This window comes from Dendrobates tinctorius, unplaced genomic scaffold (assembly GCF_039654945.1).
Source record: "Dendrobates tinctorius isolate UK_male_01 unplaced genomic scaffold, ASM3965494v1 ptg000223l, whole genome shotgun sequence".
Lineage (NCBI taxonomy): Eukaryota > Metazoa > Chordata > Amphibia > Anura > Dendrobatidae > Dendrobates > Dendrobates tinctorius.
The window spans coordinates 6,225,001-6,248,842 of NW_027361890.1; the positions used below are offsets into that span (position 1 = coordinate 6,225,001).

Genomic DNA, 23,842 nt, shown 5'->3' on the forward strand with positions numbered 1-23,842 from the left:
CGGCCCATAATCCTGAACAGCTCATTTACATATAAGAAAAACATGGATATCTCTGGAATAAGACATCAGATTACAGATATCAAGGTATCATTATATTCATCTTCCTATGACCTTCAAGTACATATAGATGTCTTAGGAAGGGTTGATCCTTCAGACAAATTCCCTTTCATGAACTGTATTAAAGGGGTTTTCCACTACAGGACAACAGCTTCTTTTCAGCTCCACTTTCCATCATGAATTAAAACCTGCATACTTCTGAGTTGTTAAAAAGGGAATATCCTGTAGGGGACAATCCAATAAGGCTAGGTTCCCATTGCGATAGTGGCATCCGTTTAACGGATCCGTTAAACCGATGCGCTAACACTGATGTCCTTTATGGCATCTTTTTGCCGATAGTGCTAACACATGTGCCCTAACGAATGGTAACATTTCATTACCATGCGTTAGCAATACAGGTCTATGCACAGGGAACGCGTCCGTTCGCTGTGCATTAGACATAACGCACCCGAAAACGCGGTACACCGCGTTCAAGGGTGCGTCACAAAGTAACGGAACATCGCTAATGCATGCCCAATTTGACATGGGTTAGGATGCACTACTATAATGGCGGGCAATGGGTGCGTTAACGCATCTGTTACATAGCGTTAGTGCCGCATAGTAACGGATGCGATAAACGCATCGCAATAACGCTTTGTACTATTAAGTGGAGAGGAGTCAGATAAGACAAGATTCAAATTCACTTGTTCACACGTTTTTTTTTTTTTTACTAGGCAATGCAATCAGCAGAGAAGTTATTCTCCACGAATGTAATGTGCGTTATTCTCAGGAATCTCTCCAAATCTCTGTGCACAATAAAAAACAATATAAAAACAACAAAAATTATACTAACCTCTCTGGCAGCTCCTCCGTCGCTTCTCTCACCTACAGCTCAGTGTTCTCTCTGGATCATGGCTTCCTGCCACAAGTAGGCCCCGATGCATGGCAGAGAACTCCTCGCAGTCGGAAGCCCCGGCCTAGAGGAAACGCTGGGGTGGATATGCAATGCGACAGAGGCATGGATCACCAGCATACAGAGAGGTGACCTGTGAGGAGAGTATGTTTTTTTTTTTGTTGTAGTTTGTTTTTCTTCTTAACCTTTTTGCCAGCTCCCACTGTTAAGCAAAATTGTGGACGCAGTCTCCATTTTGCTGAATTCACATAACGCAAATTACAAGAAAACCATATTGTCCAAAAATGTGGCTCTTTGTAAAATTCAAGAAGGATTTGCTCATTTCTATTAAGCTTTACATTTTGGAAACCAATTAACCTCTTTAAAATTTCAGAGGTTTGCAGTCTATAGTCTCGTTAAAAATACTTAAAGAAGTTGTCCACTACTTGGACAACTTCTTGTCATACCGCTTGGCCCCAATAAAATAATGAAGCCTATACTCCCCTCCTATGCCGGCGCCAATCCCGCAGTCGCTTTTGTGCAGTGTTGTGACACGTGACTGTCACAGTGACTGCTGAACGTGACCCGGCGTCATTTTCCCTGCCATTGGACAAATCAAACATGAAGAGTAAGCCAGTGATCAGCTGCAGCCCAGACTTCCTCTTCATGATTGATTTGTCCAAAGGCGGGACAGGGACATCAGCAATGATTGGTTGCCAGCGTCACATGTTAACACCGAACAAGAGCCGCAGGGAGAGCGAGTGCTGACACCGAGGGAACAGCACCGGCACAGGAAGGGAATACTCTTATTTTATAGGGATCAAACATTTTGATAAAGAGGGAGTTGTCCTAGTAGTAGACAACCCCTTTAACAGAGAGACTAAAATAATAGCACAAACTGGGCAAATGATGACAGGTCCTCATTAAGGTGTATTTACTCTGCCAGATTATCATGAATGAACGTTCTAGACAGCCGAACACCCAATCAATAAGCAAAATGCTCATTCATCTGGTGAAATAATCTTTGTGCTGCACAAAAGATCATAATTCTCAGCAGTACGTTATCCTACGTAAGCAGGTCTAGAGGTGCCAAGAACAATCACAGCCCATTACATATGGCTCAGTGTGCATATGAAGCTTGGTGAGCATGTGTAATCAGGCTATCAAAAGACCGCTGATGAACAACCAGCTGATCAGCTTAGTGCCCCAGGTCAGTCCTTATGATCAAGTGTCTCTATAGATCAAACTGTTCACTCGACATCACAGTAAGACGACACAGTCATTGATTTATTGTGAAGGGTACCATCATGTAGGAGCAACCAAACCAGAGAACCCTTTTATTCCCAATATAGGAGGAAACCATAGAATATTACCCAATAGTCCGGAATATCAATACACCCGTTATCACATACTGAAGGACCTCCAGATATTGTAGTCCATGCCTTGTCATCATTTCATGATTAACCCCATGTACGCACCTGATAATGGGCCAGTTCTTTGGGGTGAAGTGATGGTGTCTGAAAAGTTGACCCCTCCAAATGGTGTAAGATCACAGTTGCCCCCAAAAGGTTGGTTAGAAGGACGATGCGAGTCAAGGCTCTTGCTGGGAGTCTGCGAAGCTGAGAGAGAGGGGAAAGGTGTATGCGATCCTTCGGCAATATCCAGACTGCGGCTCCGTGGCCCACCTTCTCGTGGTTTACTTTTTGTACCGCCCATCTGTTACATGAACAAAGAGATGTAAGTATTATGACAAGGTACTACAAAATACCCAATAACGCGTCAAATGCAGGCAGAGGAGATCTGCCAGCCCAGGAGACAGGAGGTTAATTTTCTTGACTGAAATACAATTAATGTAGTTGGGTGTCTCTGGTACACCTAAATGAGGTCATGACCTATCTGGTGAACATGTTGTGATCCTCTCACTCCCACCACTCATAAAACAGAAATGTGGATGTGGGGGAGAGGTAATTGAAAGTCTTGGAATGTGCTGTGACGGCAAAACCAGAGGAAGAAAGAGAAAGAAAAAGGGGGAGGTTGGCATGGGAAGGAGAAGGGTGAGAGGAGGAATGAAGGAACAACAGGTGGTAAAATGAACGTGATTAGCAAGCAGAATGGCGATGAACAGTGAGTTATTGATTGATTGCAAACGCAAGAAGTAACGGCAAGCGTGAAAGGAGAAGACGTTTGGGAGAGATCAAGGGTAACAACACAGAGGACATAAAGAAATCCACTATACAGAATTAAAGAATTGATTTATTAATTCACATCAGTTCCTTTCCCTGTGGAGACACACTGAAGCAAATCTAATGTGACAACTGTACCAGCTCGTCGTTCCTGACCAACCAAGCCATCATCCATCTGCACCAGTGATGACCAATAACACTACAAGCCCCAGCAGTGCCGTGGACGCCCATCTTCTTTTTACTGGCTGGTTAGATCACAGTCACAGACTATTCTGCGGTTACTAACCACAGAAATGGGGAAGTTGACGATTACAAAAATAAAAATTATCTATAAAATATCTAATATATGCAAGCGGGAGATATCACATTCGTACAGGCTACGGTATATGGGTCTAAGGAATGACACAAACATGAATAACATTCCAAACAGGTACGGTCTCGTTGCTGCCTCCGTGACTCCAGGAGACGCTGTGGGGTGCTGTACAGTCATATACATAATTCCGTCATCATGGAATGGGTGTTACTGCCAAACTGGAGAAAAACTGTTTTCAATCCTAACCTCCATCCATACCGGTATGGACGCCTTCCAATACACCACTAGTATACCAGCCACATTGCTAAATTTGGCAGCAGTCGGAAAGCCTGGCACATGTGATAACTGCAGCGAGGAAGCAGACAGCACAGTTCCAGAATTAGCACACTGCAGCTTTAATGCTGAAACATGGGGAAATAACACCTCTGTTACGGGAGCCGGCAGGAAAGCATCGGTCAGTGCGTTCCCTACTGCACTAGGGATTTCCAAAGAGCATTTGGCAATAGTCACTCTTATATTACTCTTAAACATGTCCCAGTCTCTACTCGTTCAGATGTCTGCTTGTTTTGAAAGCTGAAAAGATGACAATTTGAATCAATTTTTTTTTATCAATATTTGATCAAGAATATAACATAGGGTATGCAGTCCGGTTGTATTCTTTTTTAAATGTGTGAAAGTGGTTCGGGGCGGAGAACAAAACCTGACATGGCTCGGAGGGGAACATGTGAATAGCTTCATGGGACTATAATGGTTACGAATTCTGTGAAAAACACGTACAAATGTCTGAAGGAAGCCATAGCTAGTGGTCAACAAGTCAAACATTGATTTATGGGGATTCCTTAACAGTCTCTCAGGATACTGCAGCTGCTCATGACCTTGTTTTTCTTATAAGGGATTGTCCACTATTTTTTCTTTTTCTGGTAACTCGTGCTAAACAGGTCAAAAAGTGGATGCTATGTCAGCCTAACATATACCCAACCGCTGTGCGTTAATTTTGCTTTATTAGGAACCTGAAAAAACTCAGTTATGCTCAATTGTGAAGTTTCAGAATATGTTTTATTTTCATTTTAAAATTGTATATTTTCTCCAATCCATGCTAATCTATCTCTGGCATCATGTCCTATATACAATATGTATACAGTGGGTATGGAAAGCATTCAGGCCCTTTAAATTTTTCACTGTTTCATTGCAGCCATTTGGTAAGTTCAAAAAAAAGTTCATTTATTTCTCATTAATTTACACTCTGCACCCCATCTTGACTGAAAAAAAACCAAAAAAAACCCAAAATGTAGAAATTTTTGCAAATTATAAAAGAAAAACTGAAATATCACATGGCCGTAAGTATTCAGACCCTTTGCTCAGTATTGAGTAGAATCACCCTTTTGAGCTAGTACAGCCATGAGTCTTCTTGGGAATGATGCATTAAGTTTTTCACACCTGGATTTGGGGATCCTCTGCCATTCTGCCTTGCAGATCCTCTCCAATTCCGTCAGGTTGGATGGTGAACGTTGGTGGACAGTCATTTTCAGGTCTCTCCAGAGATGCTCAATTGGGTTTAGGTCAGGGCTCTGGCTGGGCCAGTCAAGAATGGTCACAGAGTTGTTTTGAAGCCACTCCTTTGTTATTTTAGCTGTGTGTTTAGGGTCATTGTCTTGTGGGAAGGTGAACCTTCTGCCAAGTCTGAGGTCCAGGGCACTCTGGAAGAGGTTTTCATCCAGGATATCTCTGTACTTGGCCGCATTCATGTTTCCTTCAATTGCAACCAGTCATCCTGTCCCTACTGCTGAAAAACACCTCCATAGCATGATGCTGCCACCACCATGTTGCACCATTGGGATTGTATTGGCCAGGTGATTAGCAGTGCCTGGTTTTCTCTATATATACCACTTAGAATTATCACCAAAAAGGTCCATCTTCTCCTCATCAGACCAGAGAATCATATTTCTCAGCCTGGGAGTCTTCATGTGTTTTTTAGCAAACTATGTGGCTTTCATATGTTTTGCACTGAGGAGAGGCTTTTGTCGGGCCACTCTGTCATAAAGGCCCGACTGGTGGAAGGCTGCAGTGATAGTTGACCTTGTGGAACTTTCTCCCATCTCCCTACTGCATCTGTGGAGCTCAGCCTCAGTGATCTTGGGGTTCTTCTTTACCTCTCTCACCAAGACTCTTCTCCCACGATTGCTCAGTGTGGCTGGACGGCCAGGTCTAGGAAGACTTCTGGTGGTCCCAAATTTCTTCTATTTAAGGATTATGGAGGCCACTGTGCTCTATGAATCCTTGAATACTGCAGAAATTCTTTTGTAACCTTGGCTAGATCTGTGCCTTGCCGCAATTCTGTCTGAGCTCTTTGGCCAGTTCCTTTGACCTCATGATCATCATTTGGTGTGACATGCACTGTGAGGTCTTATATAGACATTTTGTGCCTTTACAAACCAAGTCCTATCAGTTTAATTGGACACAGCTGGACTCCAATGAAGGAGTAGAACCATCTCAAGGAGGATCACAAGGAAATGGACAGCATGTGACTTAAATATGAGTGTCTGAGCAAAGGGTCTGAATACTTATGACCATGTGATATTTCAGTTTTTCTTTAATAAATTTACAAAAATTTCTACATTTCTGTTTTTTTCAGTCAAGATGGGGTGCAGAGAGTACATTAATGAGAAAAAAAATTAACTTTTTTTGAATTTACCAAATGGCTGCATTGAAACAAAGTGAAAAATTTAAAAAGGGACCTGAATACTTTCCGTACCCACTGTACATCTTGTCCCATAGACCATGAATGAAGCTAGGTGTGTGAGCATCTTGTCCCATAGACAGTGAATATAGTGAGGTGTGTGAGGATCTTGACCCAATGGCAGTGAAGGAAGCGAGGAGCATGGGCATCTTGTCCCAAACACAGTGAAAGGATTGAGGTGTGTATGCTCAACCACTGCTCCATTCAGACAAAGCTCTGCAGTCTCAGAATCACTGTGGGTTCTAGGAGTCAGTAAATTATCCCCTATCCTTAGATTCTCATCTCTTATCTGCCATACTATTTATTATGCTTTGCATATATACCACCATTATATTCCACAGCGCTTCACAGACATCATCGCTGTTCCCACTGGGGCTCACAATCTATTTTCCCAACAGAATGTCCTTTGGATTGTTGCAGGAAACCTCTCGCAAACACGGGGATAACATACAAACTCCCTGCAGATGGATTGGTCTATAGAAAGCCTCACTGTACATCAGGACTACACAGGACCTCTAGTGCATTTCCACAGCAATATAAGGAATCCTTCTGAAGGCAGCACAGTGATTCATCCTCACCCAGTGACACTAGTCTTTGTCACGCCGAGGTGTGGGCATGTCAATACACAATCCTTTTCCGTCACATGCATAAGGCTGAAATTAATCCTAACATGAGCTCCTCATGCATCATGAGTGAACTCTTAAAAACTACTGCATTTGCCAGACTGGGAATTATGAGGCTGAACTATGAAGAGCGGTGGTGCTTTGGACATTTTGTCCCTACCAGAGGGCAGCAGTGAGGATACATAGCAGAGCCCCTACTAGAATAGAACGCAACACGTGTTGTTCTGCATCAGAATGACTGTTTCCCTCCGTCAGTCCCACAATTAACACTTGGAGACAGAACCAGAGGGGAGTAGCTGCTACTTATTGAGCAGTGTTTTTTTGCTTTTTTTTTTTATAAATCACTCCTTTCGATTACAGACTCCTACCTGGCTAAGAAGAAGTTAAACGGGGTCCTACCCGTGCATACAAGCGATACAACAGTCATTTATATAGACAGATTTCTGCCAATAATGCAGGGCTATAAGTGCTATCTACATGTTGATGGGGGCTTGTTTAAGGCCCTTTGACAGAAATCAAAATAAACTATTTGGTGACAGATCATTAAAAAGATCACTCACAATCATTTTGCTTGTATGTCAACTGATCGGAAGCATGTTTACATGGACCAGTGATCAAGAATGAGCGTTTGTATGTTTGTTAGCAAATTATTGCCAGTGTGAGGAGGCCTAGAGGCTGAAACGCTGCTCATCTGCATCAGCCAATGGCCATACAGTTATGAAACGTAATCATATGGCCGCCACACATGGGCAGAGTTTCATCACTAGGGTGTGTGCACATTATTGCAAGCCACAAAAAAAGTTTGAAAAATGTTATAAAGAACATATGCACTGCAATGTCAAAACGACTTGCTGCACACATTCCCTCTTTATGACCTTTTAACAGCTTCAGGCGTCGAAAGCTATGAAGTGGCTGATCTACTCGAGGCCCTTTCGATGCCTAATTCATATACACAGCTGTAAAAAACACATTTCAGGAAAACACCACCAGTGTTCTGCAGACTCTTCAGCTTCAAAAACTCAACTGCTACGCCGGTGTCTAAAAGACATCATGTACACATACCCTTAGAATGAATTTTTTTATTACGTACAGCTTTAAGAATTCTGCTTTAAGATAATGATACAAGGAAGTAGAAATCACCTGACTCTATAGTTGAGTAAATTTCCTAAAACGATCCTCATCAGCACATGGTCATTAAGTTTCCATGCCGCTTCCTTCTGATCACCACACTCCATAAGCCGAGAAAAACTACCGTATATCAAGTATAAGGCATGGAGCGATAACTATCTATATGTTCAGCACACCGATAAATGTCTGATAAAAGTCTACGAGGAGTGAGGAAAAAATTGCAGCGTGTGGACACAAGCCTGATGGTCAGAAGTATGCCAAATGGCTGACAGTATGCGTACACCTTACAGTGCACAGACTGCCGCCACATCCGCAAGTCTGGGAGATGGGCCCGGAAATTTACAAACTTGTGTAAGCTTGGTCAATTTGACAATCACTACTAAAAATTAGTTGGTGGAAGGCAACCTTTGGAATTGTTCATTGTGGCTGCCATAAATCAGATTTTCACAATATTATACAACATGAAAATTGTTGTATGGAAAAGAAAAAAATTGGCTTCATTTCTGCAACCGCAAACCACACACACACACACACACACACACACACACACACACACACACACACACACACACACACACAAAGTCTACGGGAAAGAGGAAGAGAACACAGACTTTGACTCATATACAAACCTGCCATAAATATGCCAAAACGACACACTGCCCAATAAAGGTTAGGGTCACCAGTCTGCAATTCACAAGCCCACAACTCTCCAGACTCAAGGTAACAGCCCTTACAAATGAATATGGGGATCAGGTCAAGAGACCTGTGGCCGGACCAATAATACCAGCCGTTAAAGGGACGTATAAATCTAGCCTAAGCCCGTATACATTCTGGGTGTCCACCGAACATTTTGTAACCGTAACGGCCGGCTATGAAAGTTCCAATTTGGACCAAAGTGACATGAAAGCAACCAGACGGGACATGGATGTTACTCATAGTTTAAGAAGATGTAAAACGTCTCACTCAAATATTCAAAACTTTTTTTTGGAATACGTAGGACCTAATTTTTAATGTCAGTTTCATTTTTTAACGATATAAGGCGGTATTGGTGGAAAAATAAAGGGAGCTCTATGGGTGTTTTTCACTTTTTGACCACTAAAATGTATTTCATCAGTACAGGCAGGGATAGTAACTGATTTAGATCAGCAGAAGCATTTATAGTTTCTTGCTTTTTATTTTATTTTTCATTTATTTCACATATTGTGCCCCTCAAGGTCATAAAAGACCTTTGTGGGTCACTGTGCTATGCAGCCAGTAAGCTGTATCACCTAGGATCCAGCAGCACCTACTCCCTCCCTACAGCCAGCAATCAGACGACAAAACTTGGACATCCAGTGGAGGCATGATCGTAGCAGCCCATTAGTGACCACTGACAGTAATATCATGAGCGCTGGAGCCAATCAGCAGCTACTACTGTGTTAGGTTATGCTCACATCTCATGAACAAGCTTAGTCTGAGGTCAATGTGGGCGAGTATTAGGCTATGTGCACACGCTGCGGATTGCTCTGCGGAATTTTCCGAGCGGATTTGAGAAAAACCACAGGTAAATCCGCAGGCCAAAAGACCCGCGGTTTATCTGCAGTTTTTGTGTGGTTTAGCCTGCGGTTTTCCACCTGCCATGGAGCAGGTGGTAAACCGCTGCGGATCCGCAGCGTGTGCACACACCCTAAGGGTTTTATTTTACTTGGGGTGACTACAGCATTTAAGAAAGGGTTAAAGTAGTGGCTAACCCCTTTAAGTTCAGCCTCATTTGCAGGAATAACAGCCTCCATTCTTCTTCTGGTTAGATTTTCCGCAAGACTTTGGGAAATTTCAGTGTGAACTTCTTAGCATTTGTGAGGTCACCATGATGTTAGATGAAAAGATCTGACTTCCAATTCACCCTAGAGGTGTTAAAGGGCTGCCTGTGAGATGGAAGCTGAAGTGCAAGAGCTTATTCAGATGTCAGGGATTATTCTTTTATGGTCCGAGTGTCATCATTGCTTTTAATCAGTGTCAGAGTTTGGTCAGCATGTCAGTTTCAGGGCTTGCTCACACTGGCGTATAGTCTCTCATGCGAGTGACTCAGGCCAATTACGCTAATGACACTCAGATCACACTTGGTCAGAGTTTGCGCCGAGTGTCACTGCACTGTGCTCCAAATTTCTCCCATGAGGGCATCACAGCACAGGGGCAGAGAAGGAGAATGTAATTTCTCCATCTTTTCCATTGTCTGCATCCACAGATGTTAGACTGCACTGGGATGACATCTTAGTGTAGTCCGATGTTTCACACGCACCCATAGACTTGTATGGGCAAGTGCGATCCGATTATCGGATGCACACGCAGCAAGCTGCGGTTATTTTCTCATGTCGATCGCTGATTACGTCTGCGCCATAGAATAACATTGGGCCGAATGCTATCCGATAAAACATTGCACCTGGCTCCTTCTCCGCTCCAATTGGCGCCTCCGCGACGTCATCGCAAGCCCCCAATTGTTGCCATGGCGACCCGAGGTCGGACAACGACATCTAGGGGCTACAGGAAGCTCCTTAGACCATGCTCAGAGCACAGTCTTAGGGGCTTGTGAATTTTGAATGAAACCATTCATTTTACCACACATTGTACTCAAAAACAAGAAGGAAAAAAAATTAAAAAAAAGGTAGTGAAATTGTGAAAAAAAATAAATAAAAAACACAATTCTGACTTTTTTGGGAATTGTTTACAAGGTGTACATTTTGTTGCAAAAAAAATGACCATGCAATTTGATTCTCTTCATTGATATGATTACAGCGATACCCAACATGTACATTTATTTTAGTGGTGAAAAGAAAAAAAAAAAAAAAAAAAACAATCACAAGTTTGCCAAAAAAATTGGGGGGAGGGGTTAAATCATCACAGTTCACCGTGAGAAATCTCATGGTGAACTGTGATCTCACGGACGGCCTCAGGCCACCGCTCACACGGATGAGCAAATGTCACACAGATAGAATCCAGACTGTCCCATTCTGTAATCCTTCTCATTCGCAGGTACGTGTGATATTGATGCGGCACACAGTTGCCACACGTTTAGAAGCACACGGACATTGATATCTCCGGTATTGTCTTTTCCTGTAAGGCCGGGATCACGCATGCGAGGAATACGGCCGAGTCTCGCATGTTAATATCCGGCACTGCCGCCGGCACTCAGGAGCGGAGCGTGCGGCTCCATGCATTGCTATGCAGCTGCATGCTCTGATCTGAGTGCCGGCGCCAGTGTTGGGTATTAACATGCGAGACTCGGCCTTATTCCTCACATGCGTGATCCCGGCCTAAGGAAAATATCAGGACGCATGCAATAGGCCTTAAATGCCGCTGTCAGACCCTTTCAGTAAACAAAAAAAAAAAAAAAAACACACACTCAGCAAAAAAAAAAAAAAAAAAAAAAGATGCTTTTTCATCATACTGCCAAACAAAAAGTGAAATAAAATGCAAACAAGACAAATATAAATAAAAACGGTATCTCTGAAAATGTCAGCTTGTCCTGCAAAAAAAAAAAAAACAAGCCGCCATACAGCTCCATCAGAGGAAAAATAAGAAGTAATGGCTCTCAGAATATAGCAATACAAAAAAAAAAAAATTTTTTTCTATAAGGCTGTGTTCACACACAGCGCTTTAGCGTTTTTCCAATAAAACAGCTAAAAATAAGCTTCCCATTCATTTCTATGCATTTTGCACTTTTTGTGCATACTGATGCGCTTTTTACTGCGAAAAAGCCGCATCGCGGGAAAAAACAGCATGCTCATTAATTTCGCGTTTTGGGCTATTTCTATGCATTTTGAAAACGCGCGTAAAAAAAAATGCAAAAACCGCGCGGAAAACGCACAGAAAAAAAAACGCGCGGTTTCTGGGAAGGGAGTCAAGTTTTTTAGCAGAAATTTTCTGCTACTTGTGCACTTAGACTAATAGCTTTTATTATGTAAAAGCGCCAAAACATGAAAAAAATAATATACAGGAGCTTCTCACAAAATTAGAATATCATCAAAAAGTTAATTTCAGTTCAATACAAGAAGTGAAACTCATATTTTACAGTCATTACAGAGCGATGAAAACCCAAAAGTCACCATCACAGTAAATTAGAATAATTAACAAAAAAAAAAAAAAAAAACACCTCCAAAGGCTTCCTAAGTGTTTAAAAAGGTCCCTTAGTCTGTTTCTGTAGGCTCCACAATCATGGGGAAGACTGCTGACTTGACAAATGTCCAGAAGGCAGTCACTGACACACTCCACAAGGAGGGTAAGCCACAAAAGGTCATTGCTAAATAAGCTGACTGTTCAGAGTGCTGTATCCAAGCATATTAATGGAAAGTTGAATGGAAAGAAAAGGTGTGGTAGAAAAAGGTGCACAAGCAGCCGGGATAACCGCGGCTTTGAAAGGATTGTTAAGAAAAGGCCATTCGAAAATTTGGTGGAGATTCAAAAGGAGTGGACTGCTGCTGGAGTCATTGCTTCAAGAGCCACCACACAGACATATCCAGGACATGGGCTACAAGTATTGCATTTCTTGTGTCAAGCCACTCATGACCAATAGGCAATGCCAGAAGCGTCTGACCTGGGCCAAGGAGAAAAAGATCTGGACTGTTGCTCAGTGGTCCAAGGTGTCATTTTCAAATGAAAGTACATTTTGCATTTCATTTGGAAATTAAGGTCCCAGAGTCTTGAGGAAGAGTAGAGAGGCCACAATCCAAGCTGCTTGAGGTCTAGTGTGAAGTTTCCACAATCAGTGATGGTTTGGGGAGCCATGTCATCTGCTGGTATAGGTCCACTGTATTTTATAAAGACCAGAGTCAGCACAGCCATCTACCAGGAGGTTTTTGGAGATGGAAATTTCATTCTCCAGCAGGACTTGGGACCTGTCCACACTGCCAAAAGTACCAATACCGGGTTTAAAAACAACAGTATCACTGTGCTCGATTGGCCAGCAAACTCGCCTGACCTTAACTCCATACAATCTATGGGGTATTGTCAAGAGGAAGATGAGAGACACCAGACCCAACAATGCAGACGAGCTGAAGGCTGCCATCAAAGCAACCTGGTCTTCTATAACAGCTCAGCAGTGCCACAGGCTGATCGCCTTCATGCCACGCCGCATTGATGCAGTAATTGATGCAAAAGGAGTCCCGATATATTCCTGAATTGCTGGTTTTTGCTTATTCTGCCTCCAAAAAACTGGAATAGAAAGCGATAAAAAAAAAAAAAAAAAAAAAAAAAAAAAAAAAAATAATGTGCCCGAAAATGGTACCAATAAGAATGTCAAATCATCCTGCAAAAAACAGGCACTCACATGACAGTCAGCAGAATTATGGAAAAATTATAGCTCTCAAAATATGGCAATGAAAAAACATGTTTTTTTGCAATAAAACAAACTGTCTTTCAGTGTGTGACAGGTGCCAAAGAAAAACCGATATAAATCTGGTATTGCTGCAATCAAACCAATCCAAACAAAGTTGTTTAATCATTTATACCACACTAGCAATGGCGTAAAAAAATAAATAAAACCAATTCTTCACCTGCTATTGATTTTTTCATTCTGCCTCCTAAAGATCGCAGTAAGGCTCGGCTCACATGTATCCTGCACACTACACTGAGCGCTTACACCGGTGTTTCCATGTAAATCTTTGAAATACGTGATTCAGACATAACACTGTGAAAAATTTACCTATAGTGAGGAAGATGCACTGAATGCCGTAGGACCTGTGATGTGGCGGTGACCATCTTTTTAGGCTTGTATAGAAGTGCCATCGGCCACAGTTTTGTGCACCTCTGAAAAGAAGGACACTGCTGGACAGAGGCCAGATGGAGACCAGACTAAAGGGCCCGTTACACTAAGCGATATCGCTAGCAATATCACTATAACGTCACTGGTTTTGTGACGCAGCAGCGATATCGCTATGTGTGATACTTACCTCCAACTGGCTCCCCCGCTGATTATCGCTGATCGCGCAAGAACGTCCTGGGCCATTTCTCGTCGTCAGCTTCCTGCTGTGGCAACGAGCGACGCGTGAACGCGGGCGGGAGGACGTCTTCATCGCCGTGTCTGACAGGTAAGTAGTGACCACTGCTATGTCGCTGGTGAGATCTGCCCGTTTGGCAGCTCATTAGCGACCACTTAGCGATTCACCAGCGATCCTGACCGGGTCATATCGTGGTCGGGATCGCTGGTGCATCGCTAAGTGTAACGGTACCCTTACTCTGCTGCCTAATTATAGTGAATAAATCTCTCGGGAGTTTCATATGACTCACATCATTCGGAGATTTAGATGGAAACCCCAATGTAAGTGCTCAGTGTAGAGCACAGGATAACAAATGCCAAACGTGGACATCTGTAGTGTTGAAAGACCATCTAGTTTACGGGTCAATGTCTCCAGAAGCACGGGTTGGGCACTACAATGGTCACTGCACTAGCATATTTAGTTTTCAATCGCAACATCCACTGATGCTTGTTTCTGGAAAACACCCACTGAGTGAACTCATCATTTGAGGGGGAATTCTGCTACTCTGGCACTTAGGGGTTCTGTATATACAACATGCAAACTATGATAGGAAACCTGCGCTCTGAGGCAAATAGCACTTGGTCCCTACCGAGTCTCGCCATGTATCAGAAAATGTGACAAACTTTGGCGCCATTTTTAACAATCTCCCTTTGTCAAAATGTAAAATCTGGGACCAAGACAAAATTTATGGTAAAATTTTATTTTTTCCTTCACTGTCCAATAGTGTGAAGGAGGGGGGTTCTGCTGTTCTGGCATCTCAGGGGTTCTACCAATGTGACATGGCACCCTCACACCATTCCAGCAAAATCTGGACTCCAATATGGCGCCTCTTCCCTTCTGAGCTTTGCACTGTGCCTCAAAAGTAGTATTCCCCCACGTATGGGGAATAGGCGTTCACAGGAGAAATTGCACAACAAATTTTGGGGTCCAGTTCCTCCTGTTACACTTGTGAAAATATTACAATTTGGCCTAAAGTATCATTTTTGTGAAAACCACCCGAGTAATAAACTCCTTCAATGTGGCTTTGAGGGTTGTAGTTTTTAGAATGGTGTCACTTTTGGGTATTTTCAGTTATATAGGCCCCAAAAAGTCACTTCACTTTAAAAAAAAAAAAAAAAAAATTAAAATTAAAAAAAAAAAAAAAAAACAAAAAAAAAAAAAAACAGTCTGCAAGCTGGCACCAGCCGTGGTGCCTGTGCTGCCGCATAATCGCATGTGGAATGTGCATACAACTATGGTTGAGGTTGTTCTGATATTTAAGAAAAAAATCCACTTGAAAATGGCACCTGCCGTGCCTGCGCAATATCAGCTATCGGTGTATATAGATGTGATCTGATAGCTGCTACTGCGCATGCTCCGGCAGTGCCATATTGGAGGACATTTTTGTTTTCTCTAGCAAAATTTGTGTCGCCTCAAAACTTTTTGCCATGACTATACACTTAGATCCCAATTACTGCAGACCCAGACTGAACTACATTAGTATATTCTGTACAAGTCAGGAGCCTTGAGTGTAGCTTCACATGGGTGAAGTGTACTGCAAGTCACTTATACACATTCTCAACTATACTTCACTTAAAGGAGATCGCCACTACTCAGTCGCCCCCTTCTCAACTTCCACATTTCCCAATTCAAAATAAAAGCAGCCTGTACTACCCCACCGATGCAGCAAAGGTTGGCGTCTGCTGTCCTGGGGGTCATGTGACATTGTTATGTCACGCGTGTCCAGCAGCCACTAATGGCCTACTTCATACTAGCTTCATTACGACAAAACTGTCTACCGGAGGAAGTGAGAGCAGCAGCAGTTGTGACTTCATTGAGCTGATTGGCTGCCAGGATCATGTGACATTGTCATGTGAGCCCCACAGCACCAATGGTGAGTACAGGCCGTTTTTACTTAGGGGCTATGGTAAAGGAGAATGTGTTGTCTGAATAGTGGATAACCCCTTTAGTGAAAAGGCTTCCCTTAGCAATAAAACCAATTATATGGGAATATATCTAACCACTTGTCACACACATTCTGCTGTATGACTACAGACTAAATGCAGACTTGGACATCAGATAAGAATCGTCCACACCATCAGTTGACTGGTTTCAACCTCAAACTTCTCTGGGAAGGAAACGTTCAAAAAGAATTACACAGCTTACTAACAAGGATTTTCAAAGTAAACACACTGGTCTCTTCAGGTCTAATAGATGTATCTAACATATACTGCTTGTTTTATGAAATGTGGTGACAGATCTGCTTAAACCTAGGAGGGAGAGGGAGACCGTGAGATGGGGGTGGGTGCGAGACCCAGAGGAGGGATCTTCATTATACATGATATATGAAAAGCAATCCTGGCTGACTCATTTTAGTAGAGTCACTAGGTAGGCATCTGAATCACAGCACCCAGGAGTTTTTTGTATTGTGCAATCTATTGGGTTTTTGTTTTTTTTAAATGGGCACTTAATGAAACCTGCATTTTCTTTCACGGCCAACACTGGATTCTTTTCGGTAGATGCCTTTTTTCTCTCTACAGGAAATCTTGCAGTTAAAGACATTAACCCCTTACTGTCAGCTGACAATAGTACGTCAGCTGGCAGTATCCCCCGCTTTGAGGTGGGTTCTGGCAGTGAGCCCACCTCAAAGCCGCGACATGTCAGCTGTTTTAAACAGTTGACATGTGCCCGCAATAGGCGCGAGCGGCATCGTGATCTGCCCGCGCCTATTAACTAGAGCTTTCGGTGCTCTGCCGGAAATACACGCACCGATGACCCCTGTACATGATTTGGGGTCATCGGTGCGTTGCCATAACAACCTGAGGTCTCCTCGAGACCTCTATGGTTGTTGATGGCAGATTGCTATGAGCGCCACCCTTTGGCTGACGCTCATGGCAATGCTGTAATTCAGCTGCATAGAGGTGATCTATGCATCACCTCTATGTAGCAGAGCCGATCGCTTTATGGCAGCTTTTGAAGCATGCCAAAAGTAAAATAAAAAAAAACAAAAAACAAGTTCAACTCATCCTCCCCCTTTCGCCCCAATCAAAATAAAACAAAACCAAAATCAAACCTACACATATTTGGCATCACCGCGTTCAGAATTGCCCGAAAAATAAAAGGATTAACCTGATCGCTAAATGGCGTAGCGAGAAAAAAAATCAAAATGCCAGAATTACATTTTTTGGTTGCCGCGACATTGCATTAAAATGCAGTAACGGGCAATCAAAAGATCGTATCTGCACAAAAATGGTATATTTAAAAACATCAGCTCAACACAAAAAATAAGTCCTCACCCAACCCCAGATCACAAAAAAGGGACACACTACGGGTCTCGGAAAATGGCGCAATTTTTTTTTTTTTAGCAAACTTTGGAATTGTTTTCCACCACTTAGATAAAAGAGAACCTAGACATGCTTGGTGTCTATGAACTCGTAATGACCTGGAGAATCATAATGGCAGGTCAGTTTTAGCATTTAGTGAACCTAGCAAAAAAGCCAAACAAAAAAAAGTGTGGGATTGCACTTTTTTTTGCACTTTCACCGCACTTGGAATTTTTTTCCCCGTTTTCGAGTAGGCGACATGGTAAAACCAATGGTGTCGTTCAAAAGTACAACTTGTCCTGCAAAAAATAAGCCCTCACATGGCCATATTGACAGAAAAATAAAAAAGGTATGGCTGTGGAAAGAAGGGGAGCGAAAAACGAAAAAGCTCCAGTAATGAAGAGGTTAAAAATGGTCATAGCTAGCACATGCTGCATTTGCTTGTTGGGGAAACAAGAACCACAGTTTGCAGTCCTTTAAAGATGACCTGTCACCAGGTTGCACATTTTTATTTATTTATTTATATAGCACCATTGATTCCATGGTTCTGTACATGAGATGGGGTTACCTCAAAATACAAATATCACTTATCGTAAATAAACTAACAATAACAGACCGGTACAGAGGTCCCTGCCCTTGCGGGCTTACATTCTACAGGATTATGAGGAAGGAGACAGTACGTCGGGGATTGCAGTAGCTCCGATGGTGTTGAGGTGGCCGCTTGGTCATTACAGGTTGTAACGTTCCTGAAGAGATGGGTTTTCAGGTTCCTTCTGAAGGATCCAAATGTGGTGGATAACCGGACGTGTTGGGGTACAGAATTCCAGAGAATGGGGGATATTTTGGAGAAATCTTGGAGGCGATAGGGTGAGGAGCGAATAAGCGGAGGTGAGAAGGAGGTTTTGGGAGGACGGCAGATTACGTGAGGGAAGATATTGGGAGATTAGTTCAGAAATATACAGAGGAGAGAGGTTATGGATGGCTTTGTAGGTCAGTGTTAGTAGTTTAAACTGGATACACTGGGAAATTGGGAGCCAGTGAAGGGATTTGCAAAAAGAGGGGAAGCAGGAGTGTAGCAAGGAAAGAGAATTAGTCGGGCAGCAGAGTTAAGGATGGACTGGAGGGGTGCGAGCATGTTAGAAGGTAGGCCACAGAGTAGGATGTTGCAATAGTCGAGGTGGGAGATGATTAGGGCATGCACAAGCATTTTGATAGAGTGAGGTTGAGGAAAGGACAGATTCTGGAAATATTTTTGAGCTAGAGGCGACAGGAGGTGGCGAGAGCTTGGATGTGTGGTTTGAAGGACAGGGCAGAGTTACTAAGAGGCAGCGGATTTCCTGAGCAGAAGAAAGAGTGATTTCATTTATTGTGATAGATATACCAGGTAAGGAAGGTATGCAAGATGGAGGAAAGATAATTAGTTCAGATTTGCCCACATTAAGCTTGAGGAAGCGAGAGGCGAAAAAGGAGGATATGACTGATAAACACTCTGGGATTCTAGATAGCAGAGAGGTAGATCTGAGTGTCATCTGCATATAAGTGGTACTGGAAGCCATAGGATTTTATAAGTTGGCCAAGAGTATAGATTAAGAAAAGAAGGGGTCCTAGGACAGAGCCTTCAGGGACACCAACAGAGAGAGGGCGAGATGAGGAGGTAGTGTGGGAGTAGGAAACGCTAAATGTATGGTTGGTAAGGTATGAGAAGATCCAGATTAGGGCAAGGTCTTTGACACCAAAGGAAGAGAGAATCTGTAGGAGGAAGTGGTCAACTGTGTCAAAGGCAGAGGACAAGATCCAGTAGGAGAAGTATAGAGAATTGTCTGTTAGCTTTGGATGTAAGTCGTTAGTAAGTTTGGTCAGGGGAGTCTCAGTCTCAGGTGGGGACGGAAGCCAGATTGTAGGTTGTAGAAGAGCAAGTTAGATGCAAAGTGAGAGGAAAGTTCAGCGTGGACATGCTGCTCAAAGAGTTTGAAAGCAAATGGGAGCAAAGATATGGGGCGATTGCTGGACATAGTGCTCAGGTCAAGGGATGGCTTTTTGAGGATAGGTGCAATTGTGGCATGTTTGAAAGCAGAGGGGAAGGTACGAAAAGTTAGTGATAGGTTGAAGAGATGGGTTAAGCCCCCGTTACACACTGCGATATCGCTAGCAATATCGCTGTAAAGTCACCGATTTTGTGACGTTGCAGCGATATTGCTAGCGATATCGCTGCATGTGATACTTACCTCCGACCGGCTCCCCCCGCTGGTTATCGCTGATCGCGCGAGAAGCTCCTGGACCATTCCTCGTCGGCCGCTTCCTGCTGTGAAGACGAGCGACGCATGGAGCCGGGCGGGAGGACGCAGGATCGCCACGTCTGACAGGTAAGTAGCGATCCCCGTCCCCAGCGATGACGCTAGTGAGATCTGCCTGTGTGGCAGCTCACTAGCGACCACCTAGCGATGAACCAGCGATCCTGACCGCATCATATCGCTGGTCGGGATCGCTGGTGAGTCGCTAGGTGTAACGGTACCCTTAGAAATGGGATAAGTAGTGGTGAGATTGGGGAGGAGGCGAGATTGGGGAGGAGGTGGGATGGGTGGGGTCATGCGCACAAGTAGTGAAGTGTGATTTGAAGAGAAGATGAGTAAGCTCTCCTTCAGTGATTTTGGAGAGGAAAGTTATGGGTTTAGGGCATTGGTCTGGTATGCAAAAGGGGGTTGTGGTGGTCGGACAACAAAGACTTGCCTTGTTTGGTCCATCTTATTTTTGTAGTGTGCGGCAAAGTCCTCGGCAGAGATTAGGGAAGTTGGAGGGGGCAGTGGTGGGTAGAGGAGGGAGTTAAAAGTGAACAACTGTTTGGGGTTGTGGGATACGGAAGATACAAGGGATGTAAAGTAGGCCTGTTTAGCAGAGGTGAGAGCTGATTTGAATGCGAGTCTTGCTTGTTTGAGTGCAGTGAAGTCGTCTTCTGAGTGCGTTTTCTTCCAACGCCGCTCTGCAATTCTGGATACTTGCCAAAGCTTTTTAGTGATGTTATTGTGCCAGGATTGTCTATTGATTCGTCGCACTCTGCTATGCATGACAGGGGCGACCAAGTCAATGGCTGATGCAAGAGTGGCATTGTAGAAACTAGTGGCAGTGTGTGTCGTGAACTGAAGCTATGGAGGACAGTGGTAGAATAGAGTACGCGAGTGTCTAGATGTGCGAGGTTTCTGGGGGGGTGCGGAAGTTGGTGGACATGGGTGACAGGTGAGGACAGTGATGAGAACGTGAGTAGATGGTGGTCAGATAGAGGGAGAGGGGAGGTTGTGAAGTTAGATAGGGAGCAGAGACGGGTGAAGACCAGGTCTAATGTGTGTCCATCTGTGTGGGTGGCTGAGGAGGACCACTGAGTAAGTCCAAACGATGAAGTGAGCGACAGGAGTTCTGAGGCTGGTGACTGGTGGGTGTCAGTGGGGATATTGAAGTCACCCATGAATGATGGTGGGAATGTCAGCAGAGAGAAAGTGAAGAAGCCAGGTGAAGAACTGGTCAATAAAGGCAGTAGTCGGGCCTGGAGGTCGGTATATGACGGCCACTTGGAGGGAGAGGAGATGCGGAGAGAGTGGACTTCAAAAGAGGGGAGGATAAGGGAGGGTAGAGGTGGGACATGGACAGTTATTGCCATTTTATTCCAGCTGATTCCCACACACATAGTTCCATTTTTTGCCTTTTATTTGCCATATGGTTACAGCCAGGGGTATGGGTCTTTTTTATTTAGTACAGACTTTACAAGGGAGTGTGGCTATAGAGATTCTTTGGGGCCGTGTCTTTAGGCTGCTCTGTTTTATTATCCTGTGCACACGTTCAGTATTTGGTCAGTATTTTATCTCAGTATCTGTAAGCCAAAACCAGGAGTGTGTGATAAATACAGAAGTGGTGACGTGTTTCTATTATACTTTTCCTCTGATTGCTCCATTCCTAGTTTTGGCTTACAAATTCTGAGGTAAAAAACTCAAATACTCAATGTGTGAAAGTGGCCCAATGCCTCCTTCACACATGCGTATAAAACACGTATGTGAAAAACCGGTAGTGTTTCCGATCACTCTATTGGTCTACTTTCATTGTTGGGAACCCCAGTGATCATTTTGGTCAGTGCGCTTATGTACAGAATAAGGCTAGGGCAACCCCTTGAAGAATGACATGTTCTCTGTGGCTCTTGCCTCACTGTATCTATGGGAAAACCCATTAGAGAAAAAAAAGGTTTGTGGTTTTCCTGGTGCAATGAGATGAGACGGTCACAAGGCCAGTATGGCTATAGACAGATCTCTAGGCTGTAAGAGGTACCTCGGAAACCACTGCTTGTCTGCATCACTCTGCCTTTCGTAACTACCATAGGACTGTGCTAGGTGATGCGCCACGGAAGCTGATGGCGATATGGAGAATGGCACAAATATGGCATACTGTAATAAATAAGGCGCCCCTTATACATCAGATGGTATTTCCAGCAATATAGACCGCATACGTCAGTAGTCACTGGTCCGCATGCACGCTATACAAACTTCTCAGATCTCGGGGTAGTCTGATAGACATCCCCCCGTCGTGCCCTGCAGCTAGAACTATGTGCAATACTTCCAGAGAAAAGACAAGCCGCAACCTGCCAGGAACACTGCGCCGCTGAGGGGGAGGTGGGACACTGAATGCTTTGGCCTAGATAATATCCATAGACATAAAGATAAAGACATTTGGCAGAAATATGGACTGCAGGTTAACACTAGGAAATGGAGGAAAACCTACAAGCGGATTGTCAGCTCTTCTACAGAGATGGAAGCATAAAGGGTGAGAAGCAGAAATCTGCAGCGGATGTTGCTGTAAGCTCGCACAGATTTTGGGGCAGATTTCACCCTTGAATTGAGCCGTGCCAATTACCATGAGGATATTGTGCGGCAATGGGTGGAGAATTTTGGTAAAATCTCATTTTCTTTACTGTTCCTGTATTAGACTGTTGAGGTTTCAGCCCTGGCCAGACTGGGGCTACACAACTTTTTGCACATACACTTGGATGCTCTACTTACCTGAGCGTGCATGTGTTTTTCACTATTAGTGTAGCAAGGCGCTGCCAGACACCGCTGACTGCAGGCCCCCATACACATTAGATGGTGGGCCGGGTACATGTTTTGACCTATAAAAGGGGCTTTCTGCATTTTTTTGCCCATAGTAGTCTACGGCCGACGTGACGCTGCTGGCATCACAACCAATGGTAGGAAATGTGGAGACCTAGCAGGTTTGGGGGTTTCGGTGACCGCCAATGATTAGAAAGGAGCCAAGTCGTGACCACATTCCCCGCCATTGAGCTTCTATTAAGTGGCACAGCCGGTGTGTCCCCAGCCTTACAGGAGCACATGGCTCACCCCTACAGGGCTCCTGGGCACGGCCTGGCAGCACCATACAATGGGCAGCAAGTTTCCTGCCACCCTGTGCCCATGTGTACGCATCCATGCAGCCCCTGGGACTACACAGGAACACGAGCCGGGGAATCCCACCCTGCCCAGTGCTGAGCCCCTCATCAAAGGCACACAGCACAGCCCCCACCCAGAGCCGCCCACCACTGCCCCCAATGCTCACCTTCTTATGTCCCACAGGGGGTACTGCTGGGTAGTGTAGTCTCCGGGGACCCCCCTCACATAGAGGGGGGCGAGGGGACCTTCCACGGGCTCAGTCTCCGCCTGCGTTCTTCTTATCACTTTCCCATTGAGCCCCTGATGCTCCGGCCGAGAAGTTTGTGCCTCTCCCTGGATTGAGGTTCACGCCCGGCCGGTGATGACTCGCCTCCTACCGACCGACTGCATTCAAGCCACCCCCGGGAGGCGGAGATGAGCCAGTCCGTCCCTCCATGTGTGTGCATGACTCAGTGTCTCCTGCGCCCCCTGGTGGTCATCTCCCACTCTGCGCGCTACAACATAAAGGCGGTTGCACTGCGTGTCATTCAGAATACGTCTCCGCCCCCTGCCGGCCTCTCCTTGTATCCAGTCCTTTCTTCATGTTGGCCTGTTCCTCCTCCTCCTTCTCCGCCTCCCTGATATGTAGCCCTCCTTTTTTCCTCCTTAGTGTGCCGCCCTCCTCCGCCCTAGTGTGTGCAGCTCTCCTTGTACTTGCTGCCCTTTTTCTCCTTCTCCCTGGTGTGTAGTCCTCCTCCTCCCTATTGTGCATCCATCCTTCTCCACCTCCCTGCTGTGCAGCCCTCCTTCTAATCCTCCCTGATGTGCAGCAGTCCTTCTCCTCCCTGGTGTGCAGCCTTCCTTCTCCTCCTCCCTGATGTGCAGCAGTCCTTCTCCTCCTCCCTGATGTGCAGCAGTCCTTCTCCTCCCTGGTGTGCAGCCTTCCTTCTCCTCCTCCCTGATGTGCAGCAGTCCTTCTCCTCCTCCCTGATGTGCAGCAGTCCTTCTCCTCCTCCCTGGTGTGCAGCCTTCCTTCTCCTCCCTGATGTGCAGCAGTCCTTCTCCTCCCTGGTGTGCAGCCTTCCTTCTCCTCCTCCCTGATGTGCAGCAGTCCTTCTCCTCCTCCCTGGTGTGCAGCCTTCCTTCTCCTCCTCCCTGATGTGCAGCAGTCCTTCTCCTCCTCCCTGGTGTGCAGCCTTCCTTCTCCTCCCTGATGTG

General features: G+C 44.6%; 1 protein-coding gene across 2 annotated transcripts in view; it reads right to left on the minus strand.

The window, feature by feature from the left end:
* SRC (SRC proto-oncogene, non-receptor tyrosine kinase) overlaps nt 1-23,172 on the minus strand; it is a 60,764-nt gene extending 37,592 nt beyond the window's left edge. Inside the window, exons 1-2 of one of the 2 annotated variants that reach the window (XM_073555279.1) lie at nt 22,812-23,172; nt 2,407-2,644 (exon numbers count right to left, since the gene is read on the minus strand). In XM_073555279.1, the coding sequence (XP_073411380.1) occupies nt 2,407-2,644 (238 nt within the window). In that variant the 5' untranslated portion in view covers nt 22,812-23,172. The remainder of the gene's footprint in view (nt 1-2,406; nt 2,645-22,811) is intronic. The other variant, XM_073555280.1, reaches the window with a different exon arrangement.
* Nucleotides 23,173-23,842: the final 670 nt, after the last annotated feature.